At 43.0% G+C, this 11,807-nt stretch overlaps 1 protein-coding gene across 2 annotated transcripts; it reads left to right on the top strand.

Annotated features, from left to right (window-relative positions):
* Positions 1-4,510: 4,510 nt before the first annotated feature.
* prmt1 (protein arginine methyltransferase 1) lies at positions 4,511-10,440 on the top strand. Of its 2 annotated transcripts, none has more exons than XM_034539732.1 (10): positions 4,511-4,600; positions 6,380-6,466; positions 6,605-6,760; positions 6,900-6,963; positions 7,076-7,218; positions 7,557-7,644; positions 8,034-8,149; positions 8,239-8,389; positions 8,831-8,952; positions 9,075-10,440. In XM_034539732.1, the coding sequence occupies exons 1-10, from the start codon at positions 4,574-4,576 to the stop codon at positions 9,156-9,158; spliced, it is 1,038 nt and encodes a 345-aa protein (XP_034395623.1). In that variant the 5' UTR covers positions 4,511-4,573; the 3' UTR covers positions 9,159-10,440. The 2 variants fall into 2 exon arrangements, with proteins under 2 accessions (XP_034395623.1, XP_034395622.1); XM_034539731.1 differs by having other exon boundaries at positions 6,371-6,466; positions 9,075-9,949.
* Positions 10,441-11,807: the final 1,367 nt, after the last annotated feature.

The raw sequence follows: 11,807 nt of genomic DNA, 5'->3' as shown, positions 1-11,807 counted from the left end.
GTGATGGTGATGGTGATGGAGAAGGTGATGGGTGATGGAGAAGGTGATGGAGAAGATGCTGGGTGATGGTGATGGAGAAGGTGCTGGGTGATGGAGAAGGTGATGGGTGATGGAGAAGGCGCTGGGTGATGCTGGGTGATGGAGAAGGTGATGGGTGATGGAGAAGGCGCTGGGTGATGCTGGGTGATGGAGAAGGTGCTGAGTGATGGCGGATTGTTGATCAAGTGTCAGGACGAGGAGCTTAGAGAGAAAGCAATGAAGCTTAAACAAGTGTGCAACCTGGTGGTTGAGAACGCTAAGAAGACAAATGATGGGTCCTTTGTGAGAGGCGTTATATATTATGGTATCGCAGTGGAAGAAAAGGTGGAGGATTTGAGATCAAGGACAAAAGGGGGAAAGATTATAGGGATTAAACGTCTGCAAGCAAGAAAAGGGGGCGAGAGGGTTGATAGTGTGTCATTGTTACTTGATTTCCAAGAGAGGGTGTTGCCTGATAAAGTCACTGTGGGATATATAAGGGAGAAAGAAGGCAGTGGACATGCAGCAGCTAAAAGTGAAAATGAATATATCATATGCAGAAGCAGCAAAGATGGTTCAGAGGGAGATTGGAGTGGAGAGGGAGGGGGGAGAGAGGTATATCACGGAAGGAACCAGCTCAACAGCCAAATGAACAACTTGTGACAGAGTCAAAGGGGAGATGGGAATATATTGACGTAAATAAGGAAGCCTGAAGTTTATCTGGGCCTCCTTGAACTGATGAGAGATGAATGTTGGGGAAACTGTAAGATCGTGACGTCATACATCAGGGGGAATTACCGCAACTATATACAAATATATACAAATGGATCTGAAGACCCTAACTATGGTAGAACCGCAGCAGCAGCAGTAATCCCATAATTCCAGTATGAGTGTGGTAAAAGACTCACTGATGACCTATCTGTGTTTACGTGTGAGATGATGGCCATAGTTATGGCATTACAGTGGGTAGAGGACATCAGGCCAGAGAGAGGTAATAGCATCAGACTCATGTGCGGTGCTAACAAGGTTGACATTTTGCCACTCTAGAAGCAGAGAAGATTTATTGTATGAGATATTACAGGCACTATTCAGAATCCATCACATGCGGAAGGCGGTTCATTTTGTGTGGGTTCATGTTGGAGTTGATGGAAATGAGAAGCAAGTTAAAGTAGCAAAAGGGCTTTGAAGAGTGGGAGAAATATTGTTAATTTAAAAATAAGTAAGTCAGAAGCTAGAGTGGTGATTAAGGGACAAATCAAAAAGATATGGCAGAATGAATGGAAAAATGGGAGCAAAGGAAGATATCTGTTTAATAATAAACCATTGGTTGGGAGTGCAGGGTCTAGTGGACACAATAGAAAACAGGAGAGGGTGATGACAAGGCTATGGAATGGCCATACAAGTCTTAATAGTTCCCTCTATGTTATTAAAAAACATAATAATGGAAGGTGTGACTTCTGTGAAGAGGATAAAAAGGTGGACCATGTGTTGTTGGTCTGTCAGAGGTACGAGGCAGCGAGAGAAAATTAAAAAAAGGGGCTAAGAGAGATGAGAGAGGGAAATATTATTAATGTACTAAAGAAAAGCTTTAGTCATGAATAGTGGAAAATGATTCTGGAATATTTAGAGGCAACAAGACTAATGAGTAGAATCTGATAATTAATTTTATTTTTATTTTGATGTGTTTGTTTATTTGGTTTTCAGTTGGTTTTTAGTATAAGAGATTTACTTTCCTTAAATCCACGCTCCAGATTAGTGGGTGGCAGTAATGTACCCGAAAGCTGTTTGCCAACCACCATAAAAAGCAAAAGAAGAAGAAGAAGAAGAAGAAGAAGAAGACTGACCTACAGTTCGCTGCCTGCTCGACCCATGGGCTACTCGTGGGGACCCAGTAGAGAGGGACAGCGGGGTGGGGTGGAGGTTCACGTTCCACCAGCTCATTTAGCTCTGTGTATTGGCCGTTGACTGTTGACCTGCAATTAGCTGTTGCAGCTGTGTGTTTGACTTAATCAAACACATTATGCTTCCAAATGAGGAGAGCACGCATTTTGTTTTGAATTGTTCATTTTAATGTTCAATGACAATGAACACAATCCTTGAATCCTTAAATGGCGAGTTTTCTGAGCCTTCATTGTGTTGTCAATGTGAATTTGACTTATTGGAAAGAGGTGCTTTCATCCATCATTGAATTTGTTCTTCATCATCTGTGGTTCTTGTGTTGCGCTTTACAAGGCTATCTGTATTGCTAATGTACTGTCTTTGGCTAACCCTGTATTTATGGATGGGCTATTTATTGACCTAAAGGTTACTTGACAGTGAACACAAAAAAAAACTAATTTCACCTTTGCTTACTGTAAAATATCACTCTAAAAACTCAAACTAGTGAGACTCCCTCCAGCCCCCAGAGCCCGAGAAAGACCAAAGAGGACATTCGTATTCAACGCCAGAGACCTTCTTTTGTCATTTCACAGAGATGGGTTCATATGGCTGTGCAGTCCTCAATATCCAACAAGCCACTGCACTGGATCCTGTGAGGGTCACCTTTGTAGTAAACCTCCGAGGTAGGTGGCCCTTGAGATGAGACGTAGCTTCATATTGAGGCTTTACGCAGCAGTCTGGGCCACACACACTTTAATTGGCAGCACCTGCACTATTTTCTCTTGCAAATACACTCTTGAAAGCAGTGCCAAACATTTTATGGTACAATGCTTTACATTCACCCACTCAAAAACACACTTTGAGCCAGGATTTCAACCTCAGCCTTGCTAGACTAGCTGACACATGGATTCTCAATGTAACATTTATATTTCTGATGTATAGCATCAGTAGTTGAAGTGTTTTCTGCATCCAGGGTTGGCAAAAGGTATGCGGAAGACAAGAGTTATTAATATCGTGCTGAGCTCAACACTAATTCAGAAACTGAGCCATTGATACACTTAACACCACTGATAGATGTGCTTGCTGGAGCTCAATAAGATGTGAAGTAGCTCTATAAACCACTTGTTCAGTTCATGTAAGAGAGCACTACTCCCATATGAATCCAGATGGCCCAAAAGATCCAGAACATCGAACAACTGCGTAGGCCACTTCTGATTATCTGGGAGTTTATTCAGTGGAGATGCTGCCAGTGGTCTTGGCTCTGCAATGGGAAGAGGAACATCAACCATGGAGCACTTTAATCTGCTCCGATTTTGTTTCACTTCTCTTTTCCTTCAATTCCAACCATATAGATATTTTATTTAATGTAGCCTATTACAAGAATATCAAGGTGTGTCAAGTAATGCAACTCGTACACCAGTTGTCAAGAAAGAAGAAGAAGAAGAACCATGGAGACAAACATTTACCACAACGGGAACACAGTTTGATAGTTTGCCTTTGACAGCGACTTTTGGGATTTTATGGATATGATAGTATTGGAAGAGTGGGGGGAAATGGAGGAGTGTGTAAATCATTTGTAAAACAAGGAGTACAGCATAAAGTGTTAGGAAGAGCTGCAATATGAACTAAAGGAACTATCAGAATTGCTAACTTTCATAGCCCATGTAAGGGACTTTTAATCTATTTACTGGAGGAATTAGCAGAACAGTTAGAAGGGAAAGTGATATCTTGTGGAGATTGTAATGCTCATAGCACATTATGGGGTAGTGGTAATGATGACAATGGAATGATGATAGAAGAGTTAATGGAGATAAAAACCTGTTTGTGCTTAAATAATGGAACTGGAACCAGATTTAACATCATAACAGGCACAGTCTGTTATAGACCTTCCCTTAGTATATGATTCATTGGCAGCTGTTAGCTCCTGCTAAGAGGAACAACTGTAGGAAGTGACCACTATCCAATAATGATGGAGTGGAGTGTATAAGAATATGAGACAGAATGACTACAGAAATGATCTTTCAGCAGTGCGGACTGGGAGACATTTAGAAGGGTTTAGTGATCAAGAAATGAAGGAAGTGTATATTAATGAAGATGTTGAAGAGTGAAATGATTCTGTCTGTCAAGCTATTCCATGAAGAAGAGAGGGAAGCACAAACAGAAGATTGTACCTTGGTGGACAAAGGCATGTGATGAAGCAGTTCAATCTCGAAATAAAGCTTTTAAAATGTTGTTGTTTTCAGAATATTATTGAATATAAAAAGTTGCAAACAAATGTCAGGAGAATCATAAATAATACAAAGAAGAACTTTAGGAGGAAGATGTGTTACTCAATAGGAAGAGAGACACACATGTATAAAGTGTGGACAATGATAAAAAGAACAAACAGGATTAAAATAGACTGGGTATCCAGCCCTAAATGATGGGGAAACAACAGCAGTAAGACATAAAGAGGAAGATATTATTTTTAATAATAATATTATTTATATATTTATTTTGATGAAATAATGGCAGTACTCGACAACTTGAGCCACACTCCATACCAGTTGGTGGCGGTAATGCACCTATGTGTTCTTGGCCACCCGCCAATAAACAGAAGAAGAAGACCCACGGAAACAGTAGTGGGCGGAGCCAAGGAAGACTTTTTCAGTCTCACGCAGGCAGGCAGGAGATCGAAATGGCGGCGCCAGCAGAGAGGATGGAGGTAAGGTGTTACAATAGGAAAAACAATATTACTCCAACTTTTTATTGTAAACAATATACATACACACGTATTTTACTTTTCTCCTAAAAAAAAAGTGAACAGAAAATGGTCCTAGCATTGGTGTTTTTGCTATGCCATTGGCGCCAGTTCGTGATGCATCCATCTTAACTTCAGCTAGCTCACGTTTCTTACGTTAGTGATGCCGCTGCCGTTCATTCATTAAGGGTCGCTTATCGCCCGTTGCGGAGATGTGGTTGTTCCACTCTTTCTTCATTCCCCGTGTGTTTGGACACGCGCAACTTTACACGGTTCAACTCCGGGTGTCCGCAGAAACGTTTCGCTTTGTGCGACATTCAGCCGGCCTTTGAGACCGCATGGGGACTAACGTGTTAGCTTCAGAGTTAGCTTAGCGTCAGTCACCGCCTCAAGAGTAGGATGCTGCCTCATTCAACACCGTTCTTACTCCCGTCCACGGTGTGCGTGCGCAAACCAGATTACACACGTGCGCGACCATCTTTTCATACTGCGTGGTTTGGGTTTATTAGCGCCGTCAACATTACATTTGCTGACTTAATGTTCTAATTCATCGTTCGACTAATTAACAGCAAAGTCCGTTCAGTTAAAAGACAAACGGCTTCCAGCGTGATGTCACTGCCCGGTCCCTTTAGGCGGCGCGAGCCTGGCGGTCAGCTGGCAGTGGCGTAGTTTGGATAATCTGTGGCAACCTTGGAGAGGAAGGCCAAGATCGCATCAGAGTACTATGAACCATGTGCTCCATCTTTTGTACTGCGGGGGTGGGGGGGCATCGGCATCCTGAGTCTACTCCCGGCAAAGCAAACCTTTCGCTTCAGCCACAAGTTATTACTCCAGCAACATTGATTATATATTCTTGTGGAATAGTGTGGGCTTTTTTTTCTTCTGCAAAGTATCGTAAAAACTGATCCCGTTACACCTCCACGTGCCTGCGCGTCCACCTACAGCGATGTAAGCCAACCCGCCTTCAGTCGGTTAACAGGTGCGGCAATCGGTGAACATATTGTGTCCACGTGACACAACATTTACACGCGATATACAAATGTTTTATGGGATGGATTCAGCAGAATAAGACGCGCCGTTAATGCATCTTAAAAAATGGCGGCGATTTTCAGTTAGAACGTAATTGTATCCTATTAAATTGTTTCACATTTTGAGTTTATTAATTTGAAGGACTTAATATAGAGTAGAGGTTTATTGTAGTAGCCCGTGAAGATGGATGGAATCTTTTGAGAAACAAGGGCCACATTGGCCGTACAGTCCAATTTTAAGACTCTAAAAATAATACTATGATCAATAGTAGGCATTGTTCAACAAAGCCAACTGTTCCTCTACAAGTCACTGGAAGGGGAGAAATCATTCATTACTTTGTATTGAGATCTTTTGGATGGACATACTTGAAGAACTCCCCTCAGTTTTTATACGTTTGTCAATAATATTCAGATGAGATTGATACAAAGACCAATTCTTCCTTAGCCTGCCTACTGTGCACTACAACGCGTCACATCAAACCAGCGTCATATGGTCTGTATTTATGGAGGTATTGAGACTCGTGCTCTCTGTATTTCTACCTGCGCCTGTCTTGTTTGTATGCGTTTGCGTCTGAGTTGAGGGTACTATTCTTTAAACGACATCTGACACACTGACGTGGCTTTGCTTTAGCTTAAAGTAATGAAAATACAAAGTAACTAAGCACAAGCTTGCTTCAGGTTGTAATTGTGTGTGTCTTTTGTTGAGATTTCTCAGGGGGAGAGCTCAGCCAAGCCTGCAGCCGAGGATATGACATCAAAGGACTACTACTTTGATTCGTATGCGCACTTTGGCATCCACGAGGTAATTTATTTTGAACTAAACAACTTTCATATTAAAATGTGCAAACTGTATCAAGTGTCCCTTTTGTGTCACAAGAGCTTAACCGCCTGCTATCATTCTGCCGTTGTTCCCTTTTTTCTTTTGTTACTGCCACTGTAGGAGATGCTGAAAGATGAGGTTCGCACGCTGACCTATCGCAATTCCATGTTCCACAACAAGCACCTGTTTAAGGACAAGGTGGTGCTGGATGTGGGCAGTGGGACAGGCATCCTCTGTATGTTTGCTGCCAAAGCCGGAGCCAAAAAGGTTATAGGGGTACGTGTTGGTCTATCACAACCAATCGATTGGTGTTATTCTCTAGTTTGGCTGGACTTTGCCCAACATGCTTATTGCTGCTTTATATTGGCAGAGAAAGGGGAACCGTGAATTCAAATGTTGGTATTTCTCTTAATAGATAGAGTGCAGCAGCATCTCAGACTACGCTGTGAAAATTGTCAAGGCCAACAAGATGGATGATGGTATGTTCATAAAATCCAATCATATGGACACACATTTAGGGTTCCAACATGTTTCATATGTGGGTGAGAGAATGAATGTAGTGATTTAACTCCTGACTTATTTTTTCTCTAGTTGTGACTATCATCAAGGGGAAGGTGGAGGAGGTGGATCTGCCTGTGGAAGGAGTAGACATCATCATATCAGAGTGGATGGGCTACTGTCTCTTCTATGAGTCTATGCTTAATACAGTCATTTATGCCAGGGACAAATGGCTGGTATGTATTCGTTTTTCTCAAACATTTAACTTTTTGACATAACTAAAAAGCTAGTATATAAAAGAAACTGTCCATTTGATTATGATCAGATACAATATAATGCATCACATAGTCTATAGAGACGAATTGATCAGACCGTGTTGAAACCTTCTGACCGTGTATGACAGGTTGCCTCTACGCCGGTCGACCAGTTTTGTATTTCCTGTTCTTTAAAATATATTATAAACTTTTTTGCGCCATCAGTTCTAGTTTTTAATAAAGCAAATCAGCAGGCCAGGGTTTAAAATCAATATATCTCTCACACACCTGAGTCTGATTTTTGTTCTTCCCCATGACAGAAGCCAGATGGACTCATTTTCCCTGACAGGGCAACCCTTTATGTCACTGCCATTGAAGACCGGCAGTACAAGGACTACAAAATCCACTGTGAGTAGTCTTTCACTCATTGGCTTAAGTTGGGACTGGTGAGTTTCCCATGGGTCATCTGTGATCATGGGGGTTTGTGGAAACGTGCAGTAATCCAGGAGTGTCTAGCTGTATGATGTGGGAGAGCATATGGTTGGTGTTCAACACGGTCACGTTTCTATTCCAAACAAAAGAACATTTCCCAGTGCCCAGTTTATTTCCTGCTGCAATGTATGAATGAAATCAGCTGACAGGAAGTAAACATGGACCCAAGCTGTTGCCTGGCAATGTAATTTAGTTTAAATGGTTGATAGTCAGGTCAACTCTTAAAATGCCACTTGGGCCCCACTGTCTGGTATCCACATGTAATGTTTTCAGGGAACTGACATGCTTGTGTTTGTCTGCTTCAGGGTGGGAGAATGTGTATGGTTTCGATATGTCGTGCATCAAGGAGGTGGCAATTAAGGAGCCTCTGGTTGATGTGGTGGACCCGAAGCAGCTGGTCAGCAGCGCCTGTCTCATCAAGGTGGGTGGCTGAACCGGTGAAATGATACTGGGACAGGATTTGACTTGTGTGTTCTGTGGTGGAAAGTCTGATGCGTCTTGTTTGTTCAGGAGGTGGACATCTACACAGTGAAGGCGGATGACCTGACCTTCACCTCGCCGTTCTGTCTGCAGGTGAAGAGGAACGACTACATCCAAGCTTTAGTCACCTACTTCAACATCGAGTTCACCCGCTGTCACAAGAGAACCGGCTTCTCCACCAGTCAGTCTGCTTTCTTCCACACTATACACCTGTTGTCTTTTCCTAGTAGTCGGGAAGTCTGTCAATGTGTCAGTTGATTAGTCTACCTGTTCTTAATTGTACTAATGGGATTATGGTGTGATTCTAAGCTTCTCACAAATCTGCATTGTGCAGTATAGGTTTTACTAATTTAATTGATTAATTTTGAAAGACCTGTTTTTTTCCTTATTTATATATTTATATTTATTTATGTTTGTTTTACTAAAAATAAATGATAGCTGCAGCTCTAGTAAGATCCCTGCAGGCTGAAACTGCAAGTTTCTTTATTTCTATTGAAGGCCATTTAAATGTGTGGTTGCATTCACCTCAGTGCCCTCTGGTGTTTTTGACATTGACCGCGGGAGTCTGAAGTATTGTTTTTGGATCAGACTGAATTCATGCTAACCTTATTTCCCCCGTCAGGCCCAGAGTCTCCCTACACCCACTGGAAGCAGACTGTCTTCTACCTGGATGATTACCTGACTGTGAAGACTGGAGAGGAGATCTTTGGCACAATCAGCATGAAGCCAAACGTCAAGAACAATGTAAGCAGAGCTCCAGCGTTCATATCACATTTAGAAAGTCCTTCTCCCTAGCTGTGCTTTGATTTAAACAATGCGATTGTTGCTGTGTGGGTCTTGTCTGACTTGTTCCTGTTGGTTTGCAGAGGGACCTGGACTTCACCGTAGACATCGACTTCAAGGGTCAGCTGTGTGAGGTGTCAAAGACATCAGAGTACAGGATGCGTTAGTCTCTATTCCTCCTCCCTGTTGGTTTGTCTTTAGTAGAGGACAGATTATACTGTTTGACTCGGGAGTCTCCACAATAGTTTGACGCTCCCCATGCAGCAACGTTTTATTATCTGTCTTTTCTTGTTATTTTCTTGTCCAGACATTAACGGTATTTAAAAGCTCTTCACAGACTTGGGGTGCGGGTCAAGGGGCATTAGTTTGCCTGGTGTGTGTCCAACATCTTTGGTTCTGCTCAGGGTTTTTTGTCCTTTGCATGTCTACATGTTATCCATCCAGACCAACACCAACACAACAGCCCTGCTGACATGACTGCATACTATACTGCTGAGTCACTTTGGCCCTCTGTTTGTCATTTCATGACTCAGATATTGATCTCCCCTTAGTTTTCAGTCTGGAAGTTGTATGTGGCTTTTCAGATTTCTGTATTGGCAAGATTTACCTGTGAACCAGTTAATAACAAACTTATGTAACTGACAAGCCAACTGTCCATGAACACCATAAGACCTAGCTATTCAAAAAATATGAATACATACAAGGATGTGGTTCTGGTGTGAAAGGGAACCTGATCAGGACTCGTCACAGCATCGCCTGTAAAGTTATGGCAAACGACATACTAATTCTACACCGTACAGATTACATATGCATCATCCTAGTATAATGTTTTAGCATGTAGTGTAACAACACATACAGATGCTTTGTCATTTTAACAGGAAATGGTTATGTTGGCTGTAAATCAAACTGCATTTTTGTAAAGCTTCTTCCAATTAAACTTAAAGAAATGTCAGTCTTATGATTTAGTTGTGTTATATTTTTTTTTGGGTGGTGCGATGCCACCACCCACAACTTATTTTGAAGTTTATCTGCTGTGCGCATCAACGGCACACGTGATGAACTGCATGGAGTCGGCATACCGTGTGCTTCGAGTGGGCCGGCTTGAGTAACTCTTCCGTTCTGAACTCAATCAACAACCTGCTTAGAATCAGTATGTAGTACGGATCTGGGACCAGTCGAGATGCTTCATGCAGGCGCACACACTCCAGTTGATTCCAAGCTTGACCAGAAGGCTTTGGCCTAGTCCTTCGATCAGTTCCTCCCCTTTAAAGAACCACACGTGAGCATCTTGAGGTGTTGGGAGTCCTCCAGTAGGCTTCCTGGAGCCCACGTCCATGTTTGCACAGCGCAGATTACTCTTGACTCAACATATTTAGATTTTTCTCTTTTGTATTTTGTTTTTGTCTGCTGCTTTTTAAAAAAATGAATAAAACTAATCTGTAAATGTAACTTCAAAATGTTCTAAGCGACATCATTTGTTTTCTTTTTTTTCATTGTCTTATACACCCACAACGATTAAGACATTCTTTGTGTACAATCAACACAAATATTCGTAGGCAAACAACTGATTCCCCATTAAATCGCTGTGGCTTGAAATGGAAATGTTAAGCATATGACAAAATGACAGCAGAACTATTCTCCCTTCCAAGTCAATATTTGTTTGGCACCAGAATATACAATAGGTATTAATTAATCTTTGCATATGCATTTGTCATCGTGCAACACCGTGGTTACCGAGTCGGTATGATTGATCCTGCTGCCTTATCTGTCAGCAATGTGGATGATTTTTTACAGTTATGTTTGTATTTTAGTTCATTTATATCGGCCTGCATTCAAATATAGCAAGTGGCTGTCATTGTTTTATCATTGTGACCATTATTATTTCTATAATTAATGTAATAATCATTGTTACTGTTATATTGTGTTTCTGTCTCACTGCCGTCCCTCCTGTCGGTCTCACTGCCGTCCCTCCCATATGTGACACTGTCGTCCCTCCCATATGTGACACTGTCGTCCCTCCCATATGTGACACTGCCGTCCCTCCTGTCTGTCTCACTGTCGTCTCTCCTGTCTGTCTCACTGTCGTCCCTCCTGTCTGTCTCACTGTCGTCCCTCTTGTCGGTCTCACTGCCGTCCCTCGTGTGTCTCACTGTCGTCCCTCTTGTCTGTCTCACTGTCGTCCCTCCCATATGTGACACTGCCGTCCCTCCTGTCTGTCTCACTGTCTACCCTCTTGTCTGTCTCACTGCCGTCCCTCGTGTGTCTCACTGTCGTCCCTCCTGTCTGTCTCACTGTCGTCCCTCCTGTCTGTCTCACTGTCGTCCCTCGTGTGTCTCACTGTCGTCCCTCCTGTCTGTCTCACTGTCGTCCCTCCTGTCGGTCTCACTGTCTACCATCTTGTCGGTCTCACTGTCGTCCCTCCCATATGTGACACTGCCGTCCCTCCCGTCTGTCTCACTGTCGTCCCTCCTGTGTCTCACTGTCGTCCCTCCTGTCTGTCTCACTGTCGTCCCTCCTGTCGGTCTCACTGTCTACCCTCTTGTCTGTCTCACTGTCGTCCCTCCCATATGTGACACTGCCGTCCCTCCCGTCTGTCTCACTGTCGTCCCTCCTGTGTCTCACTGTCGTCTCTCCTGTCTGTCTCACTGCTGTCCCTCCCGTCTGTCTCACTGTCGTCCCTCCTGTGTCTCACTGTCGTCTCTCCTGTCTGTCTCACTGTCGTCCCTCCTGTCTGTCTCACTGTCGTCCCTCCTGTCTGTCTCACTGCCGTCCCTCCCATATGTGACACTGCCGTCCCTCCTGTTTGTCTCACTGTC

Source organism: Cyclopterus lumpus, chromosome 8 (assembly GCF_009769545.1).
Source record: "Cyclopterus lumpus isolate fCycLum1 chromosome 8, fCycLum1.pri, whole genome shotgun sequence".
NCBI lineage: Eukaryota > Metazoa > Chordata > Actinopteri > Perciformes > Cyclopteridae > Cyclopterus > Cyclopterus lumpus.
Note: the sequence above shows the minus strand (reverse complement) of the source record. Positions and strands in the feature narration are given on the sequence as shown.